This window comes from Acromyrmex echinatior, chromosome 3, assembly GCF_024713525.1.
Source record: "Acromyrmex echinatior isolate Ae372 chromosome 3, ASM2471352v2, whole genome shotgun sequence".
NCBI lineage: Eukaryota > Metazoa > Arthropoda > Insecta > Hymenoptera > Formicidae > Acromyrmex > Acromyrmex echinatior.
In genome coordinates this window covers 3,814,383-3,833,220 of record NC_141854.1, presented here as the reverse complement: position 1 = coordinate 3,833,220, position 18,838 = coordinate 3,814,383, and the positions used below count along the sequence as shown (strand labels likewise).

Below are 18,838 nucleotides of genomic sequence, written 5' to 3'. Positions count from 1 at the left end.
ATCGAAAAAATTTTTTTTCGCTTATAAGGTGCTTTAGGGTCTTAAGAATAACATACCAAAAGATGGAGTGCCGCAAAAATTTCGGAATACCCAAATTTTCCATTCTGCGGCAACGCCTCTCAGGTATGCTCCGAGCGCTTTTTGTGATTCCGGCGCGCGCTGTAATTTATGAGTACGGGAACAGGTAATGGCAGTCGATGGAGAAGAAATTTCCCTCCGAAAAGTCTATAGTACTTAAGAATGCCTATAGGTATCACGTAATTTGAAGAAACGCACAAAAGGCTTGGGAGGAAAAGGGAAATTGACAGGCAAACTGATCGACGAACTGTCAATATATTTCGGGTTAGCTATTCGTAGAAATTGCGAATCAGTCGAAAAAATGAAGACAGCTATATGGGCCACATTACTTCACAAAATATCTACGGATAACCATCCCCAACACGACGATTGCCCGACTGGAGAAAATTCATGGTGCTCGTGGCAAAGGGCGAAATCTTCTAACACTTTGGCTACCTACGCACAAATCACTAATGTCTGATATAGTTTATGAAGCAATTAAGCCAGTTTACGAACAACTCACTACGGATGATCTTCTCACTCGCTGCATCGGGGGTTTCACTCAAAACAGCAATGAGAGCTTCAACTCGACAGTGTGGGCGATGGCTCCGAAAACTATGAATTCCGGCAAAATAATCATCGACATTGCTACGAACATCGCTTCGTGTGTTTTTAATGACGGATTAATATCAATTTTACATATAATCCAGGTCATGGGTATGAAAATTGGCCCAAAAAGTCACGAACTATGCATGGACTTGGATGAGAAACGCATACAGAAAGCGGAACGATCTTTGAGTGAGGGCGCAAAACACCGCATCGATCTGAAAACAATTCGAAAGGCCAAACAAGAGCAGGAGATAGATGAAGAAGGCCAATTGTATGGCGCAGGCATCGCAGATTAGAGGTATATAAAAATATTATATGATTTTACAGTACTTAAAACTTTAAACGCGTTTTTCTCGAAACCACTTTTTTTAAACTGGGCGGACACATAACTCGAATAAATCTTTATCGATCGGTTTCAAATTTTGACAGTATATTCAGAATACCTTTCTCTATGGAAGTGCGTAGAGTTTTTTTTTATATTACATGGTTTTTTTTTATCAACAATTTTATGGCGTTTTTTTTTGTTAAATTTGCAAGTTTTCCTTAAAACGTGCACCATTTTGCGAAAAATTAATATATTGAAAAAATCCTACGTACTTCCATAGCTATTGATATATAGAACCTAAAAAACTGTCATTTTTTGTTCCAGGTCAAAAATTAAGGACTCTAGATGTCCGCCCATGGTCCCTCCTTCAAAAATAGGCGCCATCGGACAAGTGCGGCACAGCCATTTTGTACCAAAAATGTATGAAAAAATTCTTATTTGTACTTCATTCATAATATTATAATGCTTATTTTACAAATTTTTGATTGATCATTTCATTGAGCCAAAAAAAATTCCCGAAAATATACTTACTTTTTCGTGCTCTACTGTGGTTTCCCCCCTTAACTGTTAGAAAGCAGAAGTCAATTTTTAAACTTTTATAGCTTTCTAAATAACACGAAGTCTAAAATTGTGACATAAGATGTCTTTAAGTCGTCTTTTACAAAATTATTAGCAAAAAATGTCTTATGATCCAATTTTAGACACCTTTTATTGCTTGGATTTTCTGTGAATAAGATTTATTATAATTTTTTATAATTATTTCAACGCTACATATTATGATCAATGATTGTCCTGTTACATAAAGATTAACATATATTAACATATATATGTTATATAACGTTACATGATTCTTTTAACTAAAAAGAACAAAGTTCTTCATAATTATCATTTCTTTTCTCGTTTTTTTCTATTTTTTTTTTGAAATATAAACGTATGCTTCATTCTCACAATCAATCAGTACAAGAAATACATGAAAGAAAATGCTAAAAGAAATATTTATTTTAACTAAAAACACATTAAGCAATATATTTTATGTATAAACTACGTTATCTACTGAATAAGTTCCATTTGATCACGGATCCGACCATCCCAACGTATCTATATAATAGCTGCTACTGTTGACGCATGCGTGAATGGAACATTCCTTACATCAAATATACCGACCAATGCAGTATCAAAACAATTTGGCACCCAGTACGAGAAATCTGCACGGTATGTATAATATATATACAATTTTTAAAAATCTATATTTACAGTCACTTTCTTGAATTGAGGCTTTATTTTATTTAGTATAGTGTTGTAGCAAAAATATTTCCAAAATATTATTTATTTATATCTTAATTACTATATATTGTCTAGTACATATGTATGAATATATATTTTTAGCATTTTTATTAAAATGTATCATAAAAATTGCCATAACTAGTAAAAAAGGCATCAAAACCTGGACTCCTTTTTACTTGTATTAAATATTCTATGTAATGACATTATCTATAAATTATGTATGATACACAATTTATAATTATAATTTATAATCGTATTACAATTCTTTTTATGATATAATAAAATATCGTTATGACGACATATGTTAAGACGAACAAATTTAATATTTGATGCCACTCTCTACTGTGCGCTATTCGTGTTGTGACAATACTTAATGGCGAAAGGAAGTAAGTGGTAACTGTGAAATGCGAGTGGCAGTAGGGCACTAATACTCCCAACAGTCCCAACTCCCATCACTTCGGTCTTTAGTCGTGTTCAGTGGTTCAGTCGTGCTCCGAGCTCCGATCGTTTCTATTGTTACTCGTGTCTACGAAGAACGCGATTGAGATCATCCAGTAACGAAAGAAAAACGCGCGTTCGCGAAAATCTCAGCGTTTACGTCACCGACGATATATTCGCTCGTGGTTAATCATATTCCCAGGTACGCATCTCATACCGAAATACACGTGGCAGTGTTTTCTGCTTCGAATGTGCGCGTCTGCCGGACAACCGTGCCTTTATCGATCCTTTAAAGCCGTTTTCGCGCGCAATTTTCCCACGGGCGACAAGTATGGGATAAAAGAAAAATTCGGTTATAAGTCGTGGGTTAATAAGATCGAAGTTAATTTTATTCGAATTCGTCTTTGAGTCGCCGCTGACTCGTAAATGAAAGCCTTTCACTGCTTATTGTGACGTCAGTAGTTCATTGTATTCAATCGTCATTGCCCTTGGCGACGAAAAAATTATTTGGTCATTTCAAAACGGTGCTGTTTAGAGCGATATTAGATTTGTCGTTTCAAAGAAATTTTAATTGCTATTAATCAAAAGCATTTAGCTTTTTTAATAAAAATATTTAGAATATAATATAATATTGTATAGAATTTATACACATAACATAATTGTAATAAATATTTAATATATAATTTAATTATAATTTATAATAAAATACAAGAATTAATATATATCGAATAAGAATGATTCATTGATAATTACAGCAATAAAATCGCGACGATTAATGACATCTGTGAAAGAAATAATAAGTTTGTAATTGAAAAAAGACATAATTTTCTTCAATATGACTTTAACAATAAATCAAACTGTCATTTGGCGACGTGATGTTTACCGCTACATTGACATGTCCGGTTTTGCAGTGTAAATCGACTCGTAAGTGATAATGTGTATTATGTTCTGTATGAACAAAATTCTATATGAACAAAATTAGAAAGACAGAACTCTGCCAAATTCAGAAAACGCATGTCATAGAAGAGGTGTGGCTTATCAATCTGTTGTCAGACTATTCATAAATATTGTAATGAAAATGCGCCTCGAGTATATAAATTTATCTTACATGTAATTATACCTGTTGCCGGTCATCTGTGTGACGTAATGAAAGACACGGCTCTGTACGATATCAGATATAATTTTAGCCAGAATTGTAAACGTTTTCGTTTTTACTAATAAGACTTTTTTCAAAAAAGTAGAAAAAGAATACAGGAATAAAGAATACAGGATATTATTTCGGGGGAAAGCAATAATGGGAAAATTGTTAATGTAATAAAATTATAATCAAATTTTGCGTTATACATATATAAATTATAAATACAAAATTTTTACTAATACTGATAAATTATTTTAAAAGAAAACAATAAATCTGTTTCTTTTTAAGAACATGTATCATGAAAAATACCAAAATTTATATTTATTTATAAATTAAAATTGCAAACTTATCATTGAATTTGGATGTGAATTTTATCATTCGATTTTTATATTTTTTCTATAATATTTTAAATAATTGTCACATAATTAAAACGCACGATTAATGATGTAATTTCCTGCAATTGTACGCTTATTGTGTAAATTAGATAAGATCGTGTATAATTGCTTTTCATAGAAGCGGAAGCTTGAAATTCTTGAAATATCTAACATGACTCTGATGAAATTTCGAAAATTGTTGCAAATGGCGCGGTTACAGAATTATCTGTCATAGTTCGATCAATAGCTTTTCTTACCTGATTGAAATAATACATTTTTGTAAAAATATCTGACAATGTAGACAGTTGTGTGACGAGTGTCGTGGAATCAGCAAGTTGTGATTAACTTTATCAACTGTCTATAGATACGTAATTGAAGTGATTCACACATTTGCAAGTCAAATAATGTTTGTAAATTTAAAATCTGTATCCAGAAGTGCCCTGTTAAGATTTGAAGTAAAGTGCTTTTATTATTGATAATAGAAATACCAGACACAGAGAGCGATTAGTGAGAGATATTCAATAATAGAAAAATTTATGATATTATCTAGTCTTCAAGGAACTTGGAAGAATTTGAATTTATTTTTTTGTACTTAAAATTACGTTTTTTCTTTTTCGAATTTATTAGATTTAAGTAATTTAAGTAATTTATATATTTTTTAATGTTAATTTTATTTTAGAAGTGATCCACACAAAGAATTAATGATAAAAAAAAAAGAATATTAAAATTAATAAATGATAATGAACGATTACAACAATTAAAATAGCTTTTTTTTATTTATAACGTACGAATTAAAATATACGAATTGAATTATTGTTTTGCAAACATATATAGTATATTAGTATATTAGTAGTTATACATATATAGATATTAATAAATACCTACTTTAGTGACATCCATATGTGACATTTCTATTACTAATAATTGTTTACATGATTGTAATTAAAAACGAGGATTCATATTCCCGCATGATATTACACAGCGCTCAGTAGACAATTCGCTTGGTTTTATGTTTTTCTTATCTTATATCTGATATATGTTGATTAAACAAAAGATTAAAAATGAGATAAAGAGATTTAGTGTTAAAAGTGTAGTGTCAATGAAAAGAAAACCCTACATAAATGTTTTGAGAATTGTATTCGTGGCGGAGGTCTATCGGAGGTCTATCGAAGAATGACAAATTTGGTAAACTTGTCGCATTTTTTCGTATCACTTATGTCAATATTGCCTAATGTGACACATAATTACGTGGTTTGTGTGATTTAAACTTCAGTTTTTAAAATATTTTCGTAATGCCTTACGATTTATTTTGCATACACGAACTATAATATTATTTTTTTTTATAAATTAATAAGTAAGTTTAGAAAAATTTAACAATCCTGTCTTTACTGAGTATTAAATTTATGTTTGAGATAATATTCAGTGTTTGTCCATACATTATTTTCTTTATATTATAATAATCAACAAAACAATAATTTCCAACACATTCGCTAATTCCAATTAACGTACCTTTTTAAAATTTCTCACTTACTAATTAAATAAATTTATTAGCAACTCGTAGTTTCTCAAAATCCACAATCGATTTTCAAGTATTCCATAAATGCATTACATATTGCATTGCGCAAATTTGAGTAATTCTAATGTTGTGCCGGATATTACAAATAAATGCTAATATGGAGACTTTAAATTCTATTAAAAATGTACGAATTTACGGAAGATTAAAACGTTGATTAATCTTACTACTGTAAAAGAATAGAAGGAAAAAATAAAGATATAAATTGTGAAAAAGAAAGTAAACTTTATTTTAATATTGTAGCTTAAAATTAGAATTTCTTCGTTCTTAGAACTAATTATAATAGAAACAGATAAAAACATTATGTATTTAAATTATTTAAATTCTTAAGTTATTTTATGCTTGCTCTATCTCTCTCACATGAAGCTAAATTTATCAATTTACAGTTTTATTAATTTTACGACTTTGATTCTTCTATAAATCAATCAATTTGTCCTGACTCTTAATAGAAGCATTAAAGATCTTACGTATGTGGATTCTGTAGCTTTATTTCTCTTCCGTGCTAAAAAATCCTTTGATAAGAAAACAATTTAAATATAATATAAGAAATAAAACGGACTATTATATATGAGATATTTATAAGTTAGATATCATTAGTCAATTATTTATTCATATTATATATAAATTATATAAACATATGAAATTTAAATGTTTCAACCTTGAATAAAATCATCTTCAATGAAAAATACAATATATATTATATTTAACATTGTAAATTAATATCTATACGCGTCACATATCTAATCTTATTAATTTTTTATGAATAACAATTTTGATATGTCCAAAATTATAATTAGAGTTTTTTTCATTCTTCCAATAGATTTCAAGAGTTATTATTATATTACACTTTACTCTTGGTAATTATTTTATCGTACAGTGCAATTGATAACATTTTTAATATCAAATTTATTTTTTCATAAAATTTTAGAAAACAGTATTATCTCAAACAATGGAAAAAAATTAATTTATTGAATGCAAGTAAGAACGAAAAGATTAGTATCCATAATTCTTGTAAAAAAATTTTTCTTCAAACATAATTCTCGTAAAAAAAATATAATTTGTTTTTTCTTTTCTTGAGAAATTGACAATTAAACTCATAAGATCGATTAAGTTCCTTGGGTGCGCGCCTGCTCCAGTTTAAAGTTCACTTTGTCACTCCTCCTCGGTCCAGCACGTGGTTATGCGACATAATATTGCACAACCTCGGACTTCGATATCGTAATTTAAATATAGAAATCGCGGTTGGTGTACGTGATGCGAGCGTAACGGCGGATGCCGTGTGTTTTTCAGGCATCCTCGTGACCGAAGTATCCCGGAGGACCGTATCGAGTGTGTCGACGTCAAACGCGAAGGTATAGCAAAGGTGGAGAAGCGTCACCACTGACTTCAAAATCCGCGGGATATGACGCAACGCTGCCGACAGTGAAGCGATTGAACATCGAAAAGCGGGAAGCGAGTTGATTTCAGCTCAGTCACGAAGTCGACTGCGATCGAGAATTCGCGCTTGGTAGCTTAAAGAACTGAACGTGAAAACTTTTTTTCCTGCTTGTTAGCACCGTATGCAGCATCTAGTGTTCTCATACTGATAACGTTTGCGACATACATTCGGAGCAAATAGCGAAAATGGCTCTCTTCCGGAAGTTCAATGGTAAGTGCTGACTGATGATTATTAACTGCATAATGAACTGTGATTTGATCTAATGTCTTATATTTTTCAATAACAAGCGATAGGCATCGCTTCTTATTTATTGTCTTACATTTTTGTTGCTTTACAATGGTATTTTTAGATTTATCAATTTTTATTTCTATTATTCTATATCATTCTTTAGATTAGGTTAGATATTTACTGATTTATTATTTTCAATTAAATATAAAGTTTCTTGGAAATTGAAATCCTATTATTCCCAATATTTATAACTGTACTTTGGTTTCGTAAATATATATATATCATATGCTATATTATAAATGCAAATGTATAATGTATTTTCTATTAATAAAGTTGTAATACTACTTTTACGTATGTAGAAATTATATCAATCTATCAAGGGACATGTATTTAGTATCTGTAATATTATTTAAATTATGTCAATTTCGAGTTTTCTATGTTAAATGTTACGATAGGTCAGTATTCAAATATCATCAATATATGTATATTGGCTAATATTTCTTGGACGTCAGTAAACAAATTCCGAAGTTGCTCATATATGCTTTTATATAGTTAAATATAGAATATGAATGATTCAAATAATTGACTTGAAAAATTACAATTGCACATAGTTAAAATGGAACAACTCGTTTCGTGTATCTCAATATTTCTTTTAATATGAGATATACATGTTTTTATTTATATATAAATATATTTTAGCAAAAATCGTATAAAAAAAGAATGTATATTTCTCTCGAAAAAGGCTCTGTAAAATAATTTTCATAAATATCACATAATTATGTACGCAAATTTATATTACTCTATTAATTATACAAACTTCCTATATGATAAAGATAATTTGAAATGATAAGCATTACATAATCACATGCGTGCACATTCATACAAAGATTTCAGAGAGCCAGTGCACAACATCAGGCGATACTCATGACTTTGCGATATGTCGTTCGATCCAATGGAAATTCAAATTAGCAAACATTGCGCATCGTATTAACCCGTCACATGTAACACATTAGTATTTTTCCGACAGTGTTTTATCCAAGCGTTTCTATCCAAGTCTTCAATTTCATACTGTAACTCAAACTGCTATTTCGTACCATTCACTTTGTAAAAATAGACTTATGGAATAGGCAAGTTGCTCGTCCACGGTCATCCAATGCTGGCACATTATCTATTTAAAAAAAAATATATATATACATATATATGTAATACGAATATTTAGTACATACAATTTATCGAAGTTGATCGATGCAAGTTATAAAGTATAATAGAAACGCTAATCTAAATCTTTAACAATTTTTCTTTGAGAAGCAGCTAATGCAATGAGTTTGGAAAGTCAATTTGGATATTTAGGAAAAATCTATAAAAAAATCATTATAATTCGAAATTAGTTCTTGAATTCTTTGACAATTAAATCGTGAATGAAAATTCTTGATTTTTATTTTATTTCCAGTAGTAAATTATTTATAAGAAAAATCGCGCTGACCTTATGTTATCAAGGTTATGATCCTGAGTGATTTTCAAAAGATTTTAAGTGACAATCGCCGTTTAAAAGTAATTAACAATAAAGTTTAAAAAACAATATCTTATTTCTATCATATACAATATTAAAAACTATCGTATACTCTTTCTGCTTAAGGGCATACGATTGCCAAGGGGCGACCGATTTTTTCTTAAACAGGGAAGGAGATGGAGTGAACTTCTCTTTACGTGGAAAGTCATGCCTGTCATTATATAGCAGAAAAAATAAATTATCATTTTTTAAACTATATTTGTTAATAACTTTTGAATGAATAGTGATTGCCACCTAAAACCTTTTGAAATATTTATGATCATGACATGACTTTGATAATATATGTCAAGGTCAAAGTCATCGCGGTGCCCATTAATTCGAATAATTATCGAAAAATACTGTTCTTCGTTTTCTTCATTTCTTAACATTATATATTTTGACAATCATTTTTAATTTTTTTAAAATTATTGACAAATATTATTTATCTGGATAAGAAAATTTAACTTCTTACATAGAACATTTAAAATTTTATTTAATAGATTTATTTTTAATATAATAGTTGGGACAATAGATATTGGACATGCATATTTACAATTGTGCAAACCACACGTTAATGAGACTGTAAATGACTTGTGTTTAATGCGTAGGAAATTACCTGGAACGCTATGTCGTAAATGATCTGGCTATCCGAACTATTTTGTAAATATATTTTTTATGAAATCTCTGTGTGAAATGTGAGCAAAAGAGGGGAGGGAGAGGGAAGAGAGAGAGAGGAAGATAGGGGGAGAAGAGAGAGAGGAAGAAGGGAAGAGGGAGAATGGGGGCGAGAAGAGGGTAGAGGAGAAGAGGGTAGGGGGAGGGAGAGGGGGATGTATATACATGTTAGTATTAATATATTAGCATTAATTATAAATATTATTGCGATTCGCGTAATATATGATCTGTCAGTACGCAATTATCGTACAAAAAAGTATTATACAATTTAGAGAGCGATGATTTAAAATATTGTTTGTTTTATTGTTTTGCATAATGATGCATACTCATATAATGATGTTGCACATTTGCTTTTTTTTTTTATAAAAGTAACTCGATATAATTTAAATCACAGCTTGCGATTATATTTGTATATGTCATTACATCATTGTGGTAAATATATCGCATTATCGCATTATTTTTGTCGATTAAACGCGCGTCGTTCTTTGATCTTTGAATACATGCGTAGTTGTTCAAATGAATATAGAGAATGTATTATAGAGAATGTATATAAATGTTACAAAAGTAATTAAAATGACATGAAAATAATAATATATAAAAATAAAATATTGTATATAAGAATTATTCATAGATTACGTAATTCGTTAAAAAATCAATTCTAAATAAAATTAAGTTTCTATTTACAGCATAATAATTGTTCCAATTAAATCAAGAATTAGAAGTTAATATTTATAATTTTATTTATCATTAAAATAGGATTGCAAATGGATATTTTTTTTTGCAATAAAAGAATCTTTAATTAAATTTGAACTAATAAATAATTGTCACATTTCCAAATAAATTTTAACGAAAATTTGATTTGTCTACTGAACTATTTATATATGATTAAAGAATTGTGATAAATTGTATCTTTTATCAATTTTTTTATTAAAGAATTAATTTAAAAATTTTGTAACTAATGATTAGCCTGCGAATAATTCATCATATACCAAAGATATATTGCTTATATCAGGATGATATGATAAATGTAAAGCGTTTAATCTTTCAATAACATTTATTGATTTAAAAGTTGCATCATATATATAGTATTATACTATATAATACATGTATAATATATTATTTATTATACTATATATATGTATGATAAAAAATATCTATTATATATAATACTAGACAGTGAACTATCGATTTGATTTCTACTTATCGTATTCTGTAATTATCAGCAATTCAATAAAACTATGTGCAATCGTTAATATAAGAGAGAAGTAAAGTTGCTCGATCAGGCACGTAGTTATATGCCGTAACCTTCTGAAGTAATGCGTCAATACTTTACCTTGAATGGGATTCTCTTGAAATATGGTCAGGGTTGTTTACGAGTTGCATCTGAATTAGTTTTGTAGTTTAAAACACAACATATTATTAATCATGTGTTTTGCTAAAATAGTATATATGTTATATTACAAAATTGTAATAATAAATGAAAGGATAATAATGTGATAATAATGAAATTATTATGTAACACATTAACTTATTAAAACTAAAATAATTTAATGAAAAATGACAGAAATGATCTTTATATGTATGAGTTGTATCTTAGAAAATATTTTTTAAATTTTATTTTGTATATGGAATTCTTGTTTTTTTAATAATATGATGATGAATCGCAAAACGATTATTCAAATTGCACCTGCGCTTTTGTTGGATATTATGTACTTAATGAAACGAGATGTTTATTGTCGAAGATCATTGTTCGTTTTTCATTCAAGATTATTAGGTATTATGTGCCGACTCAAAGGTCATTCTCGATTTCGCGTTCTAATGGAGCGAACAGAAGTGCTTCACGTTATACAATGATCACTCTTGTATTATTATTGAAATATACAGAAGTACTTTAACAAAAGAAATTAATAGATATTGCAAAAAGTTTATTAATTGCAATAGTAATAATAATAATTAAAATAATACAAAAATAATTTACAACTTATAAATGTCGTATCTTGTTAGCTTAAGGGGATCTTGAAGATGATTACATATTGTAAATAGCACTTACACACACGATTTACGTATTATTGACACATCATTAATATCTCACTCACACTACATTAATATCTCACTCACGCATGTCACACATACACATAAATTTTCGTGTAACAATTACGTTTTAATTAGACGTCTAAGTTCAATTTTAAGAATTATATATTGTTTCTTCATACAAATTACTAGTCTGTGGACTATTATTTCATAAGTATAGATTGTACAATTTTTATATGCAAATGTTACCACGACGTAACAGTTCTGGAACACCATATTAGACTAAGAAATGATAAAGATTACAATTTCGAAATTTTTTGTCGTTCTCAGCACAGACTCCAGCTCACAGACACATATTAGTGTGTATACTTTAATTTTGAAAAAGGATTTTTAAATCAGTAAAAGAAGAAAGAAATAATTGTTATACAAAAATTATATAGCCAATAATACAAACGACTTTAGGATCCCCTTAATGTAAGCAAATATTGAAATTGATATACTTTAGTAAATAATAATTATAAGCTTGTAAAAAAATTGTTTTTGAAATATATTGAAGTGTCTATTAAATTACTATTATGAATTGTTAATACATTATTATTATATCGTTGAGGAACATATTATATTTAATAAATTGATATAATTATTACCTTAATTGACTATCTACAACAATAAGCGTTCACGTGTATTACAGAGAAGATCCCTCGGAGAGGAATCCTCGGGGCAATGATGTTCTTGGCTTGTATGTTCTCCTACGTCATTCGTACTAATTTATCCATATCTATTGTTGCCATGGTAAACACTACAAGCAAAGACGGTGGCGTAGGACCAGCTTGCGATATAGCAAATATAAAAAGCAATAAGAGTGTCGTGCTTAAAGATGTAAGTTTGCACATTCGTAAAAAAATTTGCACGTGAATATATTGTCAGTCCACGTAATTATTGATAAGAATATTGCGAATATTAATATTATTATTAATATTATTATATTATATTACAGCACAAAATACATTTAAATAATGGCTTATTCCGAGCATTATTAATAGATATTTCTTCATGTAATAGAATTCTTTTAGGATAGACTTCTGAAAAGGTGAAATCGATTTTGTTGTCGATTGATATACTGCAGTATTTTGATGTGCTGATTACAAATATGATTATAAAAATTACAAGATCATTTTCAGGATCAAATTATAAAAAAAAAACATTTTTTTACATATTTGCTCTTGAAAATGACTTTGTCACCAATTTTTATGGTCATAATCAACCCAATACAGTAGTATCGACAACAAAATCGGGGATTCACTTTTTTGGAAGTCCACCCTTCTTTTTTTTTGTAGAAGGTATATATTCCGTAATATTATAAATATATGTTTTCTTAAATTTTAGTTTGGAGAGCGTTTCGAATGGAATCAACATATTCAAGGTCTATTGTTATCTGGCTATTTTTATGGTGTCCTGCCGGCTAGTGTACCAGCTGGACTCTTAGCTGAAAAATATGGAGGTTCTAAAGTAGTAGCGTAAGTATTATAATCGAAATAAATTAATTACCGTTAATCTAACTATCTATAATTCTTACACACATTTTTTACTTTTGTGACACTAGATTTGCCACATTGATACCCGCAGTATTAAATCTTCTGATGCCTTGGGCTGCTAGTGTTCATTATGGTTTTGTTTTTGCACTTCGTTTTGTAATGGGATTTTTCGGAGTAAGTTACATCTCATTCTATACTCTTTTCTAAGTGTATTATTATGTTTAATATCATTATATAAATCATAAATAAATTTTGAAGTGAGATACGTAAATTTTCAGTAAAACTATAGTATATTAATTTATAGGGCGCTGTTTATCCTGCTCTCCACGCGATGATTGCCAGATGGGTGCCTCCTGGTGAGAAGGGCATGTTTGTGTGGACTATGCAAGGTATTACTCTCTTCTTCATTTCTTTATCTTTAAAATAGATACTTGTTTTGATAAAATATATATTAACATACACTGTTTTTCTTCTTTTAAGGTGGTCCATTTGGAACCGTGGTAACATTCGCTTTATGTGGTGCGGTGATCAGTGCTTATGGATGGAAAGCTGCATTTTATGTTACAAGCGGGCTTATGTTAGTTTTTTATGCTTTGTGGGTGTTTCTAATCTATGATACACCGGAATTGCATCCTAATATTACAGAAAAGGAAAAAACGTATATAAAGGAACAAATAGGCACTACCGTCTCGAAACAAAAAGTATGACATATACAATAATTATTTCTTTTATTTTTTTATCATTAAATATTTTATTTGACAAAGAACATATGTGTGTGTGTGTGTGTGTGTGTGTGTGTGCGTGTACACACACACACACACACACACACACATTCTTCAAATAAAAGTTAAATCAAATAAAGTATTAAATGATAAGTATTAAAGAATAAAAAAATAGAATAAATAATTATAAAATAAACTAATGCTTGCATCTTTTATACAGGTCCAACTACCGGTGAAAGCAGTCGCTACATCTCCACCGTTTCTAGTATTACTATGGGCTCACTTTGCAAACATGTGGGGTATTTATTTCATCGCTACAAATGGACCCAAATACACGTTAGAAGTCCTTGGTTTCAATATGAAATCGGTATTTTTTATGATTTTGTTTTATAAAGATTGTTTCAATTTGTAAATTTTATCTTATCATTACTGAAGACATTTCTAATATTTTTATGTGTAGGGTGGCGCAATAACTGGATTACCTTACATAGCTAGATTAGGTGCTGGAGTATTATTTGCAGCAGCAGGCGATTACGTGCGAAGGAAGAACTTTTTATCTTTAGGCTGGATAAGGAAAATATTTATGCTATTCTGTAAGTAATTTGAAACAGTTATGTTTGTCGTAATTTCGAAGTTGAGTTATTAAAATATATATAACTCAATATGTACGTAAATAATTATTATTTAATCGATAATTCATAAATATGACTCACAGCTCACATGGGACCTGCAATTTGTCTGGTAATAATGACATACGTAGGTTGTGATGCCACAGCTGCGATAATAATGTTAATACTGGCGTTGGCCTTCAATGGGGCTGCTTGCCAGACCAGCTTACAGAATCATCAAGACTTGGCACCAAACTATGCCGGTTCTTTATATGGAATTATGAACACATTTGGTAGTTTTCCCGGATTCATCATTCCACCCATTATTGGCGCTTTAACCAATGAAAGAGTATGTTATTTTTCGATCAAAATTATGTTAAAAATAACTTTTCTAGTTTGTGAAAATGTGATTTATTAAAAAATACACCATACGGGTGTAAAAATAATTTTATATATTTTTTTACATTTTTATGTATTTGTACGTTTTTATTAGTAGCTACTTTATTTTGTATTATTTTTTAATTTCATTTATCTTTATTAATATATTATATTTTGTACAGAAATTATGCGTTTCGCAGGTTATCTCCGTATCCAAATTCATTCTTAGAATACCAACGTTTCGTGAACATTGCAGCAGTTCACTTTATGAAGTCGAGGAGCAGCCTGATACTGAATTGTTCCGTGTGATTCCCTTTATATACGCTTTTTTTTGTAAAAAGAGAATTACTTGAAGGAACAACTTAGACTGTGTTCTAAATTTACTGCTAGTATTGAAAATATAGTTTACGTTACGTACACTATAGATTTTCACTGGCAGTCAATTTTGGAATACACCCTTAGCATCAGGCTGCTCCTCGCCGTGTTGAAGGGAATTGCAATCTTTATGAAACGTAGACATTCTAAAAATAAATTTCGACATGGAGATAATCCGCGAAACGCATAATTTTTGTATAGAAAGTGCCCGTGGAAGCCTCAAGAATAATATTATATTTTGTATTGTAGAACGGCGTAGAAGAATGGCGTATAATGTTTTGGATATCAGCGATAGTATTTACATCAGCAACAATCTTCTTTTGGCTATTTGGATCTGCGGAAATTCAGCCATGGAACGATTCAACTCATGCTAAAGTGCCTACTGTTTCTGAAGAGGAAAAGCAGATAAATGATACGATGAAAGATGGAATCGATACGGAAGCTGAGGAAAATGAACGTCTTTAGTGAATTAGGAAATAAAATAAAAAGTCCACAGCACAAAAAGGTTGTAGAAGTATTTTATTGCAAGATTGTAACATTGCAAAAACTTTGCGAAATGTTGCTGCTATGTAATGATGCAACAATATAAAATGTCTGTTTTTTAAAATATTGCAATACATTGCAGCAATGCAATATACATTATAATATGTGTTGGTATTCTTGATAATATTTTAAATGCATTATATTAAAATATTTTAACACATAACTTTTAAGAATATAAATTTTTAAATTAATTTTTATACAGAAGAATCAAAAATTGTCAAAATACATCTTATTTATTTTCGTCTTAAAATTCAATTTACTCATCTTTTCAAAGAATTGTTAAAATATAAGTAAAAAAATCTCCTAATTTTTCGCTTTTTATCTTCTATCTTATATAACTTTTTATTTAAGAGAATAGAATTGCGTCACGTCCATTTTGTGGTAGTGGCGTATATTGGTCGTGGCTAAGGAGTAGCGTATTATTTTTTACAATATCTTTAAAAAGTTACTGCAACATTGCTGAAGTAATATTGCAAAAAAATTTTCACGATTGCATTTTAATATACGATGTTGTAAAAATATTACTGCAAATTTCTGTGCTCTTTGAGAATATGTATATTTATGTCTGTACAAAAACTAATAGTACAGTATATCAAAAAGAGAGTGCATAAAATTGCTGCAAAATTTTACCTCTCTGTTAAAATGTCATACTTTATACACAATTACAGACCAATGTTTGTATAGCTTCTAATTGTTAGATGCATAAAAAGATAATAATTAGATTAATTATTATTATATCAAAACGTGAAACGGGAGAATTTAAATGATGTACAGAATATTCAATATAAGGTACGGTCAACGTGATACTACAAATACTTCGAAGCATTCTTTGTGATTGATTAATTAAATGCTTTGACCGTGCCCAATGAATGAATGTTCAATACATTTAAAATGTGCTCCAGTTACTGTTACACGTTGCTAGAATATCACGATATATCTTTCATCAAAATCTGATTTATTTTTTTAGATAAAGAGTTATTTTTTCACTGCTCTTTTTTATTGTAACATATAAGACTGTGGGAGTTAAAACTTAGATTTTATACATTATTCGTAATTTTCAAGCGTTTGTATCATTTTGAATATTTAAGTATTTATATCACATATTTGATATTACACTTTGTTTCATACATTTGAGGAGTGTCATGATCGTTGTCATTAAATATTCGGGAGAGGAGGGCTATAAACGTGGTATTCAAACAATGTAATATATTGAAATGTGAGAATACTCTGTAGTGCATTTTTTTATTTCGTGCCAAAGTACACATATGTTGCTCTCATTTAACTCGACGAAACTGTCGATATATTTAATATTAGATTGAGGAATCTTGGCATTGTATTCAAGCCATTAAACAGTCCAGGTTACTCAATATTACAACTACATTACGCTTGATATGAATAATTATATATATATATATATATATATATATATATATATATATATATTTCTTGTTATACGTATTAAATTTTTTCTTTTTTTGTGAAACAGTTTTATAGCTATAATAAATATTGACACAATAGTTTAACCGCGATTTAAATGATCTTAATTCTTTGAGATTATAAATTATTTCAAAGGACATTTCAAATAAATGCAAAATATATTGAATACGAGATTTCGGTCTTTACGTAACAACTTGAATCCCATTGATAACGCGTATAACAAAAAATCTATATTATGTATATATTCTTCCCGTCGTTTACGAGCGCTCAAATGTGTATAAATGTAGTTATAACGATAATATGAACTCATCTTTTAATTTTCATTTATAAGATGCATCCGTGAAACAAGTGGCAATGTCAAGAAATATCATTGAATTTTTTTGCATCTAGAGAAAGACATTGCGCTCGTGAATAAGCGAAGAAGAAATACATTATGTTTGTAGATCATGAGAAATGTTACGTACAATCGTACATAAGAAATTGTACATTCGCGTCGTAGGAAAATAGAATAAATATAATGTTGTTCCTACATTTGAAAAAGATGATCATTGTTCGAATTTCCAACGCAATGTTTTATCGTGCTGTCAATAATAACGATACTACGAATTACATTAAAATCTGTGTGAAGCAAATATTTAGCAATAATATTTGTTGCGCGTGTCAATTGTAAAAGAAGATACACGAAGATTACAACACTCGCTGTTTTAAATTAAGTATACATAATTCATAGCGCATCATGTAAATATGCGTTATAATATTGTTGATTATTAAGTTGTATCATCTTTTCAAATCATTACGCTTTCTATATCTTCCTTTTCATATATTTTTATAATTAAGTCATGACAGCATTTGTTTTATGAATTTCACATAATAAATTGTAGTAGATTTACACACATATATATAAGGAATAATCAAGTATAGTTTATGCAATTTCATTATATAATAATAAAGAAACTCGCACAGTGTATCTACAAGTGGTCAAATTTATTATTTATTAAATTTTAATTAAATAAGTCTTTTGTTTTTCTGTCTTTCTTGATTTTTATGCAATATGCTCAACATAAAAACTTATTTTTTTATAATTATGTAACGTTGTTTTATAAATAGCTTTATTCTTATATTTTAATTTTTCGAAAATGTATAAATTTGCTTAAGAGAAAAGAAGAGAATGATTACAAATATTTTTTTGATATTAATTGATTTGCTACTTTAATTTCGAAATAATGCATGTTTATGGAAGATTGTAATACAATATAAAAATAGATTACTTTTATATCATGTAAAATAATTATTACATCACATACATACGTGTCTTACGTTTTATAGTGATCTATAAAACGCATAAATGCAAACCGTTGAATTGAAAAACGATGACATTTCATACTTTAATCTGTTTGTTGATGCTTTAAATTACATTAAATTTTAAAATTTGTTATGAAGATTAAACTATTTAATTGAGGCTTATAAATTTCATTAAATTGACTAAACATCTTTGTTTGAGATCGGTAATTCGAAAGAAAG

General features: G+C 29.0%; 1 protein-coding gene and 1 pseudogene across 3 annotated transcripts; both read left to right on the top strand.

Annotated features, from left to right (window-relative positions):
- Nucleotides 1-62: 62 nt before the first annotated feature.
- On the top strand, nucleotides 63-2,844 carry LOC147910129 (uncharacterized; annotated as a pseudogene). The gene is made up of 3 exons (XR_015544390.1): nucleotides 63-143; nucleotides 251-964; nucleotides 1,316-2,844. The product of XR_015544390.1 is annotated as an uncharacterized LOC147910129 (transcript).
- LOC105154649 (sialin) lies at nucleotides 2,732-18,284 on the top strand. Of its 2 annotated transcripts, XM_011070316.2 has the most exons (12): nucleotides 2,732-2,915; nucleotides 3,469-3,637; nucleotides 7,089-7,446; nucleotides 12,411-12,598; nucleotides 13,106-13,236; nucleotides 13,323-13,428; nucleotides 13,559-13,643; nucleotides 13,735-13,955; nucleotides 14,197-14,343; nucleotides 14,437-14,569; nucleotides 14,692-14,933; nucleotides 15,587-18,284. In XM_011070316.2, exons 3-12 carry the CDS (start codon nucleotides 7,422-7,424, stop codon nucleotides 15,800-15,802), a joined length of 1,494 nt encoding a protein of 497 aa, XP_011068618.1. In that variant the 5' UTR covers nucleotides 2,732-2,915; nucleotides 3,469-3,637; nucleotides 7,089-7,421; the 3' UTR covers nucleotides 15,803-18,284. The 2 variants fall into 2 exon arrangements, with proteins under 2 accessions (XP_011068618.1, XP_011068617.1); XM_011070315.2 differs by lacking the exon at nucleotides 3,469-3,637.
- Nucleotides 18,285-18,838: the final 554 nt, after the last annotated feature.

Bases quoted from the DNA above. Each gene is read 5' to 3' on its own strand.
- LOC105154649 (XM_011070315.2), top strand. From the start codon at position 7,422: ATGGCTCTCTTCCGGAAGTTCAATG. The intron at 7,447-12,410 runs GTAAGTGCTGAC...CGTGTATTACAG, and splicing joins TCTCTTCCGGAAGTTCAATG to AGAAGATCCCTCGGAGAGGA. The intron at 14,934-15,586 runs GTATGTTATTTT...TTTGTATTGTAG, and splicing joins GCGCTTTAACCAATGAAAGA to AACGGCGTAGAAGAATGGCG.